General features: G+C 43.0%; 1 protein-coding gene across 3 annotated transcripts in view; it reads right to left on the bottom strand.

The window, feature by feature from the left end:
- Nucleotides 1-17071, bottom strand: part of LOC106637783 (phosphatase and actin regulator 3) — a 142181-nt gene extending 125110 nt beyond the window's left edge. For all 3 annotated transcript variants that reach the window (XM_089592809.1, XM_089592808.1, XM_089592807.1), the window contains exons 1-2: nucleotides 15950-17071; nucleotides 9581-10377 (exon numbers count right to left, since the gene is read on the bottom strand). In XM_089592809.1, the coding sequence (XP_089448935.1) occupies nucleotides 9581-9965 (385 nt within the window). In that variant the 5' untranslated portion in view covers nucleotides 9966-10377; nucleotides 15950-17071. The remainder of the gene's footprint in view (nucleotides 1-9580; nucleotides 10378-15949) is intronic.
- Between the last annotated feature and the right edge of the window lie 265 nt (nucleotides 17072-17336).

Consider the following 17336-nt stretch of genomic DNA (forward strand, 5'->3'; position numbering starts at 1 on the left):
TACCTATATCTTTGCGTTCAAGCGAAAAAAGGAGGGAAACAAAAAGTGAACAAAAACACAACAGGCGTGCATGTAACTACGGCTCATCGGTACTCCTGTGTATATATTTAACGAGCGAGGGGAGCTTTGCTCGAAAAAAGGAAAAATATCGAAGTAAGAGGGGGGGAAGCACACATGGCGCAAAACGTACATTTGTGCATACATATACGCTGTAGTGATACACGTACACAGGTATCACATTCCTCGAGGTGGTGCACGTGGCCGTGCAGCAACATAAATCGACGCCAGGGTGTCGCGATCTTGCGCTTCGATGGTGAAATCGAGGATTGAAACAACCGTGGACTGTCACGGAGTATGCGTACACAATGTACACATTCGTTTACCAGGATACGCGCGTATATATATATTACACGTATGACGTGAGGCTCCACGCGCGCCTGACTCATAAATCATCATCCGTTTGAAAAGCTATCGACGGGACACCGTGGCCGTGCAATTCTGTTTTTTTTTTTTTATCTATATGCTTTTTTGCTTTTCGCGGAGGCCATCGTATACGATCAGTTTTTTTAGTTTTTTAAACAGACGAGAGGATTGCAATAGTATTGTTACATTTTTGGGCACAAGAGAACTGATTTACTGAAAGGATTGTTTTTATTATCTTTATCACCTGTACTTCAAGTTTACCTCGTAAGTAATCCGTCAAACTCCCGTCAGGGACCCGTGTCTGCTTACACTAAGTGAAAAAAGAAAAAAAAAAAAAAAATTATGATAATATTTTTCAAGAGCTCCCGTTACAACGTCTAAGTTTTGAAACATAAAGTATGTACCTGCTTGAAATTTCAAACGAGTCAGCCAAACATCCGTCGAAAAAAGCCCGACGAAATCTTTTTCGAAAACGTGTACCACCTATGAGATACTCTTTCAGAGATATCATCAACATGAAACTCTCTCCGAGTACACGTATGCAAGTAGAAAAACTCGGCTGGTCCGAATTACGGAAAACGGGTTTTTCACGTAGCCTCCCACGCATTTCTGTCAAAAAGACACAAGTACCGGGGGCTAAAAACCTTGACAAGATGTAGCCCGAAACTGTAGTATAATCTCTGAGCGGTCAAGGCTCGATGGTAAAAGCGTTTGGAGGAAGATGTGTTTTCCAGGGAAACAGAGAAGAGCCGAGGCGCGCGTGACACGGAAAAGAACCGCGAAATGAGGGGATGAATTTTCCATGAGAGCACCTCCGGTGTTCCTCAACTCCATCCCTCTGCTATAGACGCGTCGTGTGTGCAGTAGACGAATATATATATGTAGCGGGGGAACTCCGACGCGAAGGAGTTCAGTCACGGAGAAAAGCCATTTTTCATATACACACACGAGCAAAGAGAAGCTGATGAGGAAAGCGGAAAAGCTTGTGTGCGCATAATGGTGCGCGAGAGGAGGAGGAGGAGGAGGAGGAGGAGTAGAGTGTAAACAAACTCCGAAGCGAGCGCGCGGCGTTTAAAGTCGAGCCAATTTAAATTAGAAGTTAATTGGGACCCCCTCCCTCCCTCCCTGATGCTTCTCCTCGAGGGTCTATATTGTCATGCCAAGGAATCTGGTGGAAGAATGGAGTCATTCAGTATGGGTACAGTAGGAAGTTGCGGTCTGAGTCTGGCTCTCTATTCGGTTGATTGTACTCCGTTCATATATCAAATCAAATTTCGAGTCGTCGGTTTGGTATTTTGCTGAGGAGTAAAAGTTGTCGAATAGATCGAACCAAGTTTTTCACTTGCAAGAGAATAAAAATAAAAGAGGAGGTGACGGAAAAATGCACTGCAAAGAAAATTAAAAAAAAAAAAAATTGTACGTATATTCTTCTTTCTCGTATCCTCGAGGGAAATAGTGGGAAATACGTAAGAAAAGTTTGTCTTTCTGTGTAATATATGTGTGTGTGTGTGTGTGTGTGTGTGTGAAAGTAATAAGCAAATACTTTAAGAGACGTATGCCCAAGAAATGAACTTCGAGGCTCATTCTTCGGGTGGCTAAGCGTGTTTTATGCTGGAAAAATTACACTTCAATGCTTATAAGTATGCGTAAGCTTTTTCCCTTTCGATATTTTTTTTTTCACGTTTGAGAAAATACGTATTTATAGGCAAATTATTTGTGACACATTGATAAAACAATCATGTGTATCTTGAATGGCGCATCGTCCTTCATAAATGTGAACGGACCAAGTAAGCAATATACCTACCAATCACGCGCTTTTAATAGTATCAAACTAATTCATCGACAATCAAGTCATGATGTCGTTTACTCTAGAAAAAAAATTAAACGAATAAATAAATTAAAAATAATTCAATCACCACATCGCTAAAGCAATAAATTCGTACGCCATCGAAGAAAGTGAAAATTGATAACTTCGTCTTCGTAAGCACAGGAGTAGAAGAGCTTCCGTACACGAACTATACCCTATAAACAAGATCGAATGACTGTTTGCAGTCAGAGTTACAGACACCCTCTTAAAGAAGAAAAAAAAAATAATAATAATAAAATACACCGCCAAACTGATAAGAGACTCGACAACGAGTCTTTGACACGAGAAGGAGGGAGAAAAAGGTATATACGTATATGCGCAACCAGCTTCATCCAACCAGACATGCATTCATCACACGCGAGAGAGGAAGAAGAGCTAACGACAACAACAAAGACCTCGAGCTATATACGCGTGCATTGCAAGTGTCCCTTGCACACATATATATATATATAACAATGGTAAAAGACGGAAGATTAATCCTCGAGACGGCAAAGTTATAGCGGGCAAACAGAGAGAAAGGAAAAAAAAAAAAAGCCTTTACCACCCAACTTTTCTGTAACTCGTTCTTCTTTCATGCTCGTCCCTTGCTTTTCTCCTCAAACTTTATTCCCTTGGGTCTCCCGTGATTTCTCCTCCCCCTCTCCCGGTGCTTTTTCCGCTTTCCTCTCAAACAACATTCCTCTTCCTCCTTTGACGAAAAATACAAAAAATACAAAAAAATAAAAAAATAAAATTCGCTTCCCTTTGGCGATTGGATTTGAATTCATGAAAGCTTGATTTATACACTCAAGTCAAAAGACTAGAAGCGGAGCTTCACCGTCTCGGGTCAATCAGCGCTGCGCTGGACACGTACCTACAACTCATTTCTTTCAATTTCTCCCCAATGACAGCCAGCCAACGTATTTCGGCTCATGTGAATCCTCGACCTTCTCCGAGAGGGACCGACAACGCGGACATAATATATGTATCATCTCCTCCTCCGTGGACCCAACACCAGTACATAAATCTCCCTCGCCACGCGCTCGTAAAAAAAAAAAAAGAAAAAAGGGGCAGTGTACCGATCCGCGTAATCGCTCACTTCCAGGCGCATCTCGCGTAAATACATACGTTCCCAAGGATATACACGCCGCATTCTCTTCCTCGTTCTTTACAGCCCGTTTTCCTTATTAACTTCTCCTCGCGGAACGCACGTGTTTCCTCCGGCACTCTTTTGTTTTTTTCGCCACACCCTCCTCTCTTGGACTCGCGTATACCTCTCTATGTCCTTCTCTTCCACTGTTGGGAGCGCGTGAATGGTAAATAGGTATAGCGCTCGCATGCCGGCTGCATTTACCTACAATTTCCGCGAGCGCGCTGGACACACTTTTTTGTTTTTTTTGCACAGGTTACGTTTCTCGAATACGTGTACCATGTACTCTGGCGTGTGCCTCGGGCGGTCTCTTTGGAATTCACAAAAAAAAAATGTAACCCTATCAAACGGAAATGAGGGGAAAAAAATGTCCAGTGGGCATAAAAAACGAATCAAAATACGCGCATAGCCTCTCTGATTTCGTTGTCAAACTGTGTATATACGAGAGTAGTTATTATGACCAAGAGAAGAGAGGGGGGGGGACGCGTGTTTAATTTCATCGCAAACGCGTATTGGCGACATAATAATATAAAATACAATGTGTGTACCACACACGCGGAGGGTACAGGAAAATTAATTTCAAATTTCAATGGGAATTATTAATTGGACGCGTGTGTACTCGCGAGCGAGTAGAGTCAAAGGGTTGGGGGAGGAAGATCTACATGGGCGACTGAAATCCAATGTCGTTTATACCGGTGCCTGGAGGCAGTAGTTTCTCGTTTCGTAAATTTTTTTTTTTTTTTTCATCAAGATTAAAATATACTTTATTCCTCATCATAATTGAGCTCTTTTGTCGCGTCAAAGCACACAAGGTACGACGATTGAGTGTGTGAATCACCCGATAAGCCCCTCGACCTGTATAGTCAATACCCGCCGTATCTGACGACATGATTCGTAGAAAAAAGATTATCGCAACACCTGACAAAGTATGGATCAACCGGCGCAAGGTCAAACATACCTTTGTAATATGAAATCTGATGTATAAAAAAAAAAAAGAATAATTTTTACTCTGATGCAGACCAATTGCGTACAATTAAAGTAAAAAAAGTGAAGGAAAGATGAAAAAAAAAATTATCTTCTCACAAAAGATATAATCTGTATTCTGCATATAGGCACAAAAAACGTATCAAACTATACATATGATACGCGAAAGGCTCGGCGAGAGGATCAAGAAGAGAAAAGCAGATAAATACAGTATAGGTATAGCATGCATGCATGTGCTCTCGTGCATGAACATTATTACGACACACACGGGTTACGTATAATATGCACACCTATCTAGGGACAGCAGCTAAAATCCCACAATTATTCGCGCGACGACCTTCTTGATGCGCCTGTATAAAATATAGGTGTACCTGTTATATACATCTATAATGGACAGAAAGGGGATATTATTATGATTATCATTAGCCGGAGGATCAGAAAGTCTAGGTGAAAGGAAGAGCGTCCCGAGAGAAGAAGACGAGAGGGAACGAAGAACGAGGCTCTTTCATCCGTAGCGTTCGAGCGTTGCGTCACGCGACGGGCATGTGCGCACCACCGGGAAATTAGTAGTCGGCGGCGTGCCGTACCCACTTGATTGATTCGCCTGTGTTTTTATCGGAATCTCGGAGAACAGGAGAATAACAGCCGCTGCGGCGGAAGAGAGAGGGGGTGGGGGTGGGGGGGGAGAGATAAGTGCCGGGTTATTTATTAATTCTTTTTTTTTTTTCGTTCCTCGATTGCGCGATTTCTGAATCTTGGGTGTTCCTGCGCGTGGGTACATATACGTATGTGCGGGCAAACTAATTGCTCCGAGGGTTGGGAGCTAAAATAGCGCGCTCGTGGAGAAGAGGAAGGGTTTGCGAAACGAGCGGTAATTTTGAGAAACCGAGAGTTGCCTATAGCGTATACTGTTGTTGTTCTTGGTGGTGGTGGTGGTGTTGCGGGCGAACATATATTATTTTTCGCAATAGTGTGCGGAAAATGGGTGTTTTCCGCACTGGTATTAGTGTGGAAAATCGATTTTCCCACATTGTGTGCGACAAAGGTGTGCGGCAAAGGTTTTTGTCGCACAGTGTGTGGAAAAAGTGTGCGGCAAAGGTTTTTGCCGCACAGTGTGCGGAAAAGGTGTGTGGAAAAGGTTTTGCCACACACCGGAAAAAATTTTGCTACACACTGGAAATCAAAATTCAAACCTATTTTGTACCTATTTTCCTCACACATTGCGAAAAAACTTGTACGCAACTCGTGCGGGAAATCGTCTTTTCCGCACTTGTTACGTAAATAACTATATCGATTCAAGATAGGAAAAAGAGGCAGAACGTCAACTATTGTTATTGACGCAATTTTTGGTTACGTGGGTGTCGAGCTACCAACCGATGAAACCGATGAAAAAAAAAAAAAAAAAAAAAAACCATAGATTTTTCATACTGAAAATGCGCAGCAGAATCACATTATCATCCGATGTATGCTAGAGCACGAGTGCCTTTGAAGTTCAGGAGAGCATTCGCTATTGATCAGACAACAACAACATATTATATACACACCATCAGCCGACAGATCGGCAATCGGTACAGATTGACTGCTGTGTTGCTGGCAACGTCGCATAAGAGGCCAAGGCACGCGCTGGCTATCTGCACCCATAAACCCAACATTAAGTATATGTATATGCACATGCCATGTTGCGTAAAATTCACTCAACAACATCGGCAGCCGATATCAAACGCGTGAGTACGTACTTATCTCATATAGGTATGTATACGTATGTGGTATTACGAGCGAGATTACGAGTACGCGTCGATTTTTTCTTCTTCCGCACTTGCTGTGTGTGATACTCTTTGCTATATATGTATGTATGATATACGCTGATTACACGCGATCACGTAAGCTTCCTTTTCACACACACACACACACTGATTCGTACAGCCAGCAATTATTTGCCGGAAGCTCTCCGCTTTGGCTATCAATTGGTGATTCACTCGCGCGTATACTTATGCACGTATAGCTCGCGAATTGTTTGAGAAAATCGACGAAAGAGGATCGGACACGTTTGCACGTATATCTATGTAATGTAAGATGCTTTCCATGACCATATACATATAGCACGCTAATGATATGTTGTGGTCGCTATCACTGGGAGAAAAAAAAAATAATAAAAATTGCAGAGAAATTCCAGCAAAAATCACCGTTCTGCACGGAAAATCGGATGCAAGATGGCAAAAAAGGGAAAAATTATTATTTTTAGCGGTAAAAATTGTTGTTTTAACAGTTAAAATTGTGGTTAGAATAGAAAAAATTTTTATGCGGGAACATAAAATTTATCAACCGATCCGTGTAAGGTTTATTGTTCCAGCATGGTAATGTTAACTGTTCCAACCATAATTTTTACTATTCAAACTAAAATTTTTACTATTAAAACAATAATCTTTCCTATATTAAAATTAATAATTTTTTCGTTTTTTGCCAATTTGCATCCAATTTACTGTGCGGAGTGGTAATTTTTAAATAATTTTTGTTATTTTTTTCTCTCAGTGTATAATAATGATCGAAATAGAATTTCAAGTACATGTACATACATATTTGTATATCAAGTATACGGAGTGATTTCGATATTTCTCGTGGCATATCGGGTCAGGTCTGTGACGATGTATATGGTGTAGTGTCTCAATGATTCGCAGGAAATTTCTGTGGTTAGGGTTTACTGGACATACATACATGTACCTATGATGATCGAAGCGGAAGGGGACGGACGCTCTGATCGTGGGTTCTTTTTAACTGCTTGTCGAGTGTTCCTCGCGCGCAAACTCGTGTGATGCATATAAAAAGGGTTTATACGTGTATTACATCGTACCTGGTGTGTTATTTTCAACACACGTCACATGTATTTGTATCAATTCTTTTGATGTAGAGGCATTTTTCGTGTATTAGACGTTATAGCAGTGCTCGGTTAACGTTTTCAGGCGCTGCGATTATTTTTGCCGATGACTCGACGTACAGGTATGCAAAGCGGACGTTTTTTCTTTCCAATACCCAGTCGAACTGCAGTATTACATAACATCTCAATCGAAGAAAAAAAAAAAGGGATATTCCATTGGGTTTTTTTTTTTCTCTAAAATTGAAAACGTATTGTGTTACAATAATGGATGAAACTACGAGTCGCTCAAGTTTGACTGATGGATAGTGAATCAATAAAACATACACAGGCACACTCGCCACTGTAAATGGTACAGTCGTCTTCTTCTTGTCGGAGTACCTGTACATAATATATAAAAGCTCATTAAGCGCGGTATCGTTCCTCATAGAATATCACCAAGTTTCTTCATCCCCGTACTCTCGCTCTACTCTCACTCTTCATCCCTGACTCAGCGCGCGTCCTCGAGATTATAATAATGTTCGCTTCTCTCCATTCATTATTCATCGCTGATGTGCTACTACTGCGCCAACTTTTTTTTTTTTTTTTTTTTGTCATTATTAGGTGTCATCCCGCGGATAAACTGTTCATTAGTTATAACTCGTACCTAGTTGTACATACATGCGTAAATAGAATTATATTTGAAGAAATCAACTATCAGTATACACGCAATTGATTTAGAATATTTTTAGGAAAAAAAAAAAAAACCGCAAGCTAAGCACTCGCATCGGAAAATCCGTAAAGTGAGAATCGTTTAACTATAAAAAAGAAAGCCCCAACGAGTAGGAAGGGGTTCAACTGCTGCGCGTGTAAACTTTTGTCGATTTTTCGACCATCATTATCATCATCATCAACATTAGCGAAGTACTTATAAAGAGGAGCTTCTGTACACGAGCAAAAAAAAAAAAAAAAAAAAAAATGAGAGGCACCGTAAGTATACGCACGCGACTCTGTTTACTCAACCAATGACTGATCCTGTACAGCAGGCACGTATACCGGCTCGGGAGTTAAGTTCCTTGACTCCAAATCGAAGGTGGCGAAAGGCGCGGGAGGGACTCCCTCCCGTCACTGCTGATGCTTCTTCACCACCGCTCCCGATAATATCCACAGTGATGCATGTATATATATCAAGTACCTATACATGTGTGTATACGAGCGAAAGTAATAGCATATTTATACATGCAGCTGCTCGTCTCTCCTTTTCGTCCGGTGTATATACATGTACCTATACCGCCTGTTTTGCCGGAAGATCGTTTTTTTTCTTTTTTTTTTTTTTTTCGTCATGCATCCTCGTGTACACGTTCTCCCGGAGATGATTGAAATTTTCGTTCGAGGGAAGATTTACGACGGGAGGGTTTAACGCGTTACAAGCCTTGTCGAAACACTTTTTTCATCAAACTCACTATGTGTACACCGTATGGAGTTGTAGTGTATAGATATATGGTGTAAGCTATACAGAGGAAACAAAAAGACTTGGGGGACGTGATTTAAGCGCAAGTATCCTAACACAATGGAATTTAATGATAAAAAAAACACCATTCCAGAAATACCAGCAGCTAAAAGCAAACAGAGCGAACAAATTATTGTTCATCGATGGGGGAAAATGAATGTTTTTACTGCTTTATTTGTTTCGCAGGGGATTACAAAATGCTTTCAACGCTGTAAATAAAAGAAAGGCACAAAGGATAGTCGCTTCGGCGTGTAATCGTCGTCTTCTTCTTCTCTCCTTCTCTAGCGTGGCGTGCGACTGTCCTCGCTGAGCCCTCGTACACGAGTGAGTGCCACCTGCCGAGCGCGGTGACGCACGAGGTGGGAGGCTGGGAGAGAGCGCAGCGACCGACGTTGCATGGCAGGGTGTGGGTCCCCGCTTGGTCGGTAAGAAAACCCGATCACTGATACGATTTCTTTTTCGCAAAAGGAAAATGAGAAAAAGCATCAGCACCGTTGTGACGTTTTTGTTGTTGTTGTTGTCACACTGTTTTCGATTAAGGACGAGAGATAGCCAAGCAGAAAAAAAGAAGAAAAACATCGTATAGTGCACAATCGAGTGGAGGATCGGGTAGCGAGAAAAAATCGAGTCTCGAGAACAGGTTGCCGTTGACTGCTAACTGGGTTAGACCGTAGGTATATAGGTATACATCGAAGTGGCTATACATCAATGAATAACAAAAAAGTATATCCATGTAGGTCCAATGTCACGGTCCACTGGACGCAAAAAATGTTTTACCAACTTTTGAACTAAAAAAAAAAAAAATAAATAAAGACTCACCAATGACAACAGTGCTGGCGGCGACCTCCTTGGCAGCAGCCGCGGCAGCTGCGGCCGGCCCGTGGGCCAAAAAATCGCTGAGCGACAGCGACGAGGCGATGAGCTGCCTCTTCTCCTCAAAGTTGAGGTAATCCAGGCTGTTGCTCCGCTGGGGCGCCGTGGCAACTATGGTCACCGTTTTCGTGCTCTGGTGGTGATGGTGGTGATGATGGTGGTACTGGCTGTTGCGCAACTGATTGTTCAACATCTGGGCCGTGGAGTCGTTGTTGCCGTCGCCTATCGTCGGCGACTTGTCGCTGTTGTTGGCCTCGTTGTTGTTGCCACCGCCGTTGTTACCCGGCACCAGGTACACGTTGCTCACGCGAATCGACATACCTCGGTCCATTTGTGCACGGAGGGCACGAGAAATTTCGCCAACGGTACACGTATCAGCAGCTCGGAGGCCGTCCTCGTCTACTCGATCTTACCGCGCGCATCTTCCCGGCCTCCTGTCATTCTCGACTATACTCTCGTCGGGCGCATCGCCTGTGTACCTATATGTATACGCGGACCTCTTCGGCTCGTCGCCGCTATCGCCGGAAGCTCTCGTGGCCTCCTCCTCCTCCTGGCCCTGGCATCCTTTTTTCCCCGTCTGATGTCTCCTTCCTTTTCTTCCTCTTTTTTCGTAGCTATATTCGGCTCCTCCGACTTCCGATTCGTGACTCTCTGATGACCATGCGCTCGTATAATTATATATACTTGTACGGATGGTATTACGTGCGCGCTGCTGATGGCTCGGGTCGCCTATTTCTCTTTCTCTGTGGGGGGGCAGCGTATACGTAACGAGGTAAGTTTCGTGGAATAAATGGGCATGACTGCAATTCGCCGGGCTGCTCTGAGAGCGCGCGCGCGTGTGTGCGTTGTTACTGCTATATATACCTTATACGTCAAGTAGTTTCAATTTTTTAACGTATACAAAGCACTGTCGTTGTACCTTTTTTTTTTTTTTTTTTCGTAAACGCTGACATTATTCTCTGATGTGGTTACCATAGTTGTCGCTTTGCGATAGCTCTCCGAAGGAATCGGGTAACGTTGTGAAATGACAAAATTTTTTTTTTACGATGGTGTAATAAAAAAATAATAATGATAATTTGACGGAAAACGAGAAATAAATCGCTCCAGGACGCTTTGATCTCCCGACTTTTTTTTAGGAGCGAAGGTGAGCCACGCAATCGAGCTACTGAATTTTCCGGACTCGAGAACCTCAAAGCCTATATAGTATCATCAGCAGGAAACGTGGATCCACCCCCACCCCCTGTATGTACATCATACGCATTGTAATGAATTTTCGAGACCCCACATCGACGTACACTATAAGAAAGTCAAAGTCAAAGTCGGCCTCTTACCACCGATGCGCGTACACACTTTCGTATAATGCTCTGCATGCGATTTTTCCGCTTGACGATGTTGCGACTTTAATATATATCAAAAGCCATACCGCCGACAACGGAAGCAGAAGGCACACGTATACATGTATATACCAAATACGATAAAAGCACGCGGCAGCGGTCGAGAGGCGCGCGCGCCAATTTTAATTGGATCGCACCAACTTTTTTTTTCCCCCGCATGGGCGTTTAATGATCACCCCTTTTTCCCCTCGACTTTGACTTGGCTTGCCGATCCCGAGGGTTTCGGAGATTTTTTATTTTTTATTTTTATTCTTTTAAGGTGCCGTGGAGGAAATCGCTCGCGATCCTCGCGTGCCTCGCGAATGGCGAGCGCTTGGCTTCAGAGTCCGTGTAGTGCGTGCGCGTATATCTCGGGGGAAATTTCTCGCCGATAAGCTTTATCGCGGATTGACATTTTCCAACCGGTGCCTTTGCCGCGAGGTTCCGCTCGCACAATCGAGTCGAGCTGAGGCTGCGGATGCACGTTTCTTTTTTTTTTTTTTTTTCGTTTGAGCGCGACACCAGTTTTTTACTGGGTGAAGTTGCATTATTAGCGTAAATCAGGGAGTTGAGAAACCAAAGGGAATCACGCAGGAAGTTATGCCAACGATACACTGTACGTTTATATAATACCCCCGTAAATCGCGAAAAAAACTAGAACCGAGTGTTTTATTTATTGTTCTTCTTCCTCTTACGCAACGCGACTGACTCTTTTTTTTTCATTCAATAATTTAATCATCGAAGGGGAGTTGGGAATGTTTTTTTTTTCATTCGACAAATACACGTAAATTTACGTGAGGAGAAAAAAAAGATCCAGACACGCAATGCGTCGTGTAGTGTGTATCGATTCGCTAGTTTCGTCCGTGTACTCATTGGAGTCAGTGGGAGAAACGCGGATTGCCTACTCGATATCGGGATTGCGAAATCGATATCGGAAAACGACGTGGGCACACAAACAGCAGCAGCAAAGAGCTCCGAACGGACGATTCATTTCCCGGCGTTTTAAATGCAAATTAGGCATCAGGACGGAGTCGAAAGGAAAGAGAGAAAAAACACAGGCATCAGCGTCGATTACGAATATTAATGCGCAATTACGCGCCGCGGAATGACGAGTCGAGCGCGAGAGTGTCTCTATTGTGGTATGACTAGTAGACTGGCTTTCTCGTCGGGGGGAACAATGTTCTCGAGAGTCGCGTGTATAGTTGGCCGTACGGCAAGAAATTGTATGGACAAAAAGCACAAGAGCCAGCTTATACGCGTGTATGTGTGTGCGAGCGATCGTGTGGGCTCCGAAAAAAGCTCCCTTAAATACCTGGTTTCGCTCGTCTGATTTTCCCTCTATCGTCGCCGGGCGAAGCTTGACGTGCAATTTCGCGCAAAAGCTGCACGCGCAACTGCTATTTACAGCGCGGATTGCGATCGATTTTTTTCTTTTTTTACCTCGTCACGCGACTGCAGCTCCTTTTTTTTTTTTTTTCGTACACCGCGTGAATTTTATTTTCGTGCGCGGGGTTGTTTATTTCTTACCGGTCGTTATTTATATCATTTGGCATTGTGGGTTTGTTTGCGTTTCGGATGATTTTCTCGTGACGATTTCGGCCAGCAGACTTTTATCGGAGTTATTTGACGGCATATTATGCTTTTTTATCGATCATACGATTGTGCGAACGCGAGCGATAAGGGGGCATAACTGGGATTTTTTTTATCGTTTTTTCGATCGAAAAGTCATACGACAGAATATTAAAAGTATCAGAAGGACATCCACTGATTTCAAGGTGCTCTGTTTTCGTGCAAGCTATTTCTTCAGTTTGACACTCGAGTCTTGGTAATATATTATCGATGTGCGAGTTGAAGTAAAGCTTTTTTTCTTGCCTTTGAGAAAAACAGCGTAGATAAAGAGAAAAAAAATCAGAATGAAAATTTTTTTAAATCAAGGAAATAATTGCCATAGAATTTTCTCCAAGTATAGGTATTCTCTTGAAACAAAATAGTATTTTCATTTATTAATAATATTTTTTCCAAGTGTATTCGCTTGGAACTATTTCAAATAAATGTTTTCTTGATTCTAGTAAATTTTTTTTTCCACTGCATGTTCATCAAAGCGTGCAACACACAACTTCCCTGTAAAATACCATGTTTTTCTGTCTGTCCAACCGTTTTTTTTTTCCATAAGTAAGAAAAAACTTGCAGATACTCGTTATATGGAACGAAAACCAGTGGCCGGATATATTATTCACTCGAAGAATTTTTTAAGACATTATACACACTCAAGCAACTTGGTATACTTGCCAAAACGAATAATCCGGAAATCATGGGACCGCGCGCCGGCAAACATCAAATCGATTGGCTCTCTATATATGATATATACAAGGCCTTTTCGATAAGCGCGTCATCCCGAGGGCAAACATTTGCCGAGCGCATTCCAGCGAAATCAGACGCTCCAAAAAATCCCCCTATCGCGAGCGCAACTCCGAAATTCGTCGTACCCGTTTTTCGAAAGGAGCCGCGGACCCTCCTCTCAGAGAGACCCCTCTCAACTTCACAGGGGAAGCAGAAGCTGTGGGGTGCGGAGCTTCAAAAGAAACACGTAAAACGCCCCGTCCGCGGCGTGGACACAACCTGAAAGCCTCGTTTTTTCTCTCCCTCTGTACCACCGGCTATGCATCTCGAAAGTGTGGCCCCCATTTTTCCAACAACGTGTAAAGCATCACATCGAGGTTGGATGAGTCGCTTTTTACAAGCTGCATGCACACTTGCGCGGCTTCAGCGGGGAAAAGTGCACGCACGGGACATTATTTTTTTTTTTTTTTTTTTTGTGGCATACTATTGACAGTAACAACAACACACACGAGCACGTCAGAGCAGCATCAGAGAAGTGCCTTTGCATCATTACAAAATATATACGCTCGACGCTCTCTTTTCCTTCTCTTCTCTCGCGCGATAAAGACACCGGCTTACTTTTAACGCAACACACCCCAGTTGGGCTCTGTAATGTTTATTTGTGTTGGTTACCAAAGAAAGTCCACTCTCTCATACGTTTGAATGACTGTACATGTTTTTTTTTCTCTCTCTTTCTCTTAGATTTGTGTGCGGTGGACATAGAGTTTCGGTTTTCCCTCTCTCTCTCTATTTATTCATATTATTTCATCAATTGGCAATTTTCCCGTTTGTGATTCATTCACGGGCCGAAAAGGTTCGCGCTGTCGGTGGTATGGGAGCGAAATATGTAAACATCAGGTTAATAAAATTGAGTACTATACTCGAGTTTGCACGAAGCGACAGAGAAACTTGCAGCACTGATAAACTCCAAAGTAATGGGTATACTTAATTGTGCCACTCGTATAGTCTTAATAATAGCCAGTGCTATCGCAGAATTTAAATTCAAGAGATAAAGAAGTTGCGACGTTTATGAACGAAATGACAAGCAATTGTACACTTGGAAACATAATGTCTGTTTGTGTTTTAATTCGCTGTCGCACACGTTTAACTGTTTTATTATTATTTTTTTTTTTTCATACTTTATCATGTACACAACGAAGATAAGAAAAAAGACTTTTCAGAAATGTTTATAGTCACCTCTGGCATAACATTTGTTATTATTTTTTTTCAAATTCTATTTGGCGTATCGTATGAAAAAAAAAAAAAAACTTTTACACTGTTGTATCCGAGTACAGCTAATACTGCCCCAGCCCTGTGTGTGCCAATGCATATTCACTACAAACACAATGGGAAGGCAATAGATATTTTCATCGCGTACGCGCTTTCTTATTATATTATTCTCGAATCGCCTGTTGTTAATAGTCGTTGCGCTATTATAAGCCATACAATCGCTCGCTCCTTCAAACAATAGTGCATAATACATCATTGCACATGGAACGGAAGTAGGTAATTGAGTGGCATGAAAAATTTCAATTGATAACGTAACTCTACGGTAGATACCGGAGAAGCTGATTCATATATAAGTATACCGAAAAACTCCACCGCGTCGAAGCTTTAAATCGCGATACAACCCCCGTATGTCGAAGTGCGAAAGAGGTAAATTAAATGTAAAAGCCACCGACACCCGTGTGCGCTTTGTCGGTGTAAACGAGACTCGCAATATCAATCAATCAAGCAGACGACTATACCCCGAAAAAGCCACTTCCGTATAATGTAACCCCGCACCCTGAAGTCCGTGCATTCTTATCATCCACCCGGTAAACGAATCTCTGCTCCGCGACCCCCACCGGAATTTTGCAAATGAGAAACTGATTCAATCCCCCTTCAATGGTCCTTCAAACGGAGCTTTGGGTGAGGGGGTGAGCGATGTATTATGATAATAGAACAAGGGCTTGCGTGCGCTAAGCTTAGATATTTACTATTTCATACATATCCAGCATATGGACCACACTGTGTGCTCGTGCGATGACTATGCAGCCGGTATCAGCTACACAGCATCAGCGAAAGAGCAAAGGGAGGAGGAGGAGGAGGAAAAGGGAAGAAGAGGAGTTGCGTGTATATACTTATATGCACGGCGCGCACGCCCGGACGACGATGCCGCTGCCACTGGTGCGGCGAATATTTCGGACCGCGAGGAGGAGGAGAGAGAGCAGAAGAGGATCGAGGCCGTTGCACTTGTTACTATATAGAAGGGGAAAGGGAGGAGAGAGTTGCACATTATAGGGCGCAGGCGGACGACAGCGACATGAAAGAGAGAGAGAGAGAGATGGACTTGATTAAATCAACCGAAGCTGCTATTTTGTGTATACCTACGCGTATATCACTGTGTATATGTACCTAAGTAGAAAAGAAAGAGAGAGAATAAATGCGAGAGACGTCTGCTTCTGTATATGTATATATATAACTTTACGCACAACACAGAGAGAAAGAGCGGGAGAGGAGAGCGTCCGAGTCTCTGCACAATAGTAAGTATTATACTCTCTTATTGTGATATATTATATACCTTCGTGTATTATAATACAGCCCCTCGAGAAAGACACCAGGGCTCTTGACGGTGGCTCTACGTACAGAGAGGAAGATGACCAAGGTATACAGAATGTACGGGTGTAATATCTACACCCACAACCCCGAACACACTTGCTTTAGTATGAGGGTATCATTTTATCGTTGGCGTTAATTGAACTGCATCATATACTTGATTACTTACTGTACACTTGAAACGGAATATCATAACAACAAACACACCGCGAGAGAAAAAAGAACAGGTGAATACACCAACTCCACCACTATATACTTGTATGTATGTATATATAACCCAAGCATCAGCAGAGAGAGAGAGAGAGAGAGCACACCACACACACACTTTTACTCTTCACTGAACTGATCTTCTCCTCTTCCCCGGCCGATTCGTGCGCCGTGATTTCTCGATTGAAGGACTCCTCGTTGTATATATTGCAGCTGTAGCAGAAGGTTGCTCCAAATCACAGCAGTATAGCACTCACTTGCACTAGTAAAATTTCGGAGCAGAGAGTGCCGGCCCTAAAATAAACGTGTCTGCTCCAAAACCAACACAAAACAACAACAACAGAACTTTAAGGGACGGTTTACTTGTACGGATGTTGATACGAAATAACTATACACCTATACTAATCAAAACGTCGGCGTATTCGGCTACACCGGGCTACACTGCACACAGTGCTGTACAGTAGTGTACAGCTGCAGAAGGAGGCATCACCAGCAACGTCGAGTTGCCGAGTTATATATGTACGCACTGTAACATCGGCGTCGTCGCCGCGGGTCAACGGCATCTGCACTAACCAACGTCCGCGTGTCTGCGTCGGCGTCCCTTTATAAGAGTATGCACATCAACAATACCTACAAGTACTACCCGAACGCATTATCTACGTAATATCGATACACTGCAAACACCAAGTGCAACGACGATATTATACGCGCACAAGTTTGATGTAACACTGACGCCTGATGTTTGGCTGCTGCAACTAGCTAGAGTATAGCTAGTTACAATACACACATGTATAAATATACAAACACTACTCGTTACAATATATACACTCACTGGCACTGACTATACTTGACTAGCAGAGCTGTAGGTTACCAACAGCAACAAAATATACATACACACCACCACACACACAATCAGCGGCGGTGGCAGCAGTAACAACGAACGAGGCCGATCGCGAGGCTGCACTGATGCTGCTTGTGTTGAAAGAATGAGAATCAAGCCGAGGCGGCCATGCCGAGCGACACTAGCGCCTACCGCCTAGCCGTGGCCGTTCTCCGTTTTGTTTTAGAATGATTCCGTCTCAGGGGCCCTCCCTATATACAGCGCCCCAATGCTGCCGGCATTTCGGAGCGCACAAGTGTACACA

The sequence above is a fragment of the Copidosoma floridanum genome, unplaced genomic scaffold (assembly GCF_036245765.1).
Source record: "Copidosoma floridanum isolate Cflo_tuat_1 unplaced genomic scaffold, Cflo_Japanese_pri ptg000019l, whole genome shotgun sequence".
Classification (NCBI taxonomy): Eukaryota; Metazoa; Arthropoda; class Insecta; order Hymenoptera; family Encyrtidae; genus Copidosoma; species Copidosoma floridanum.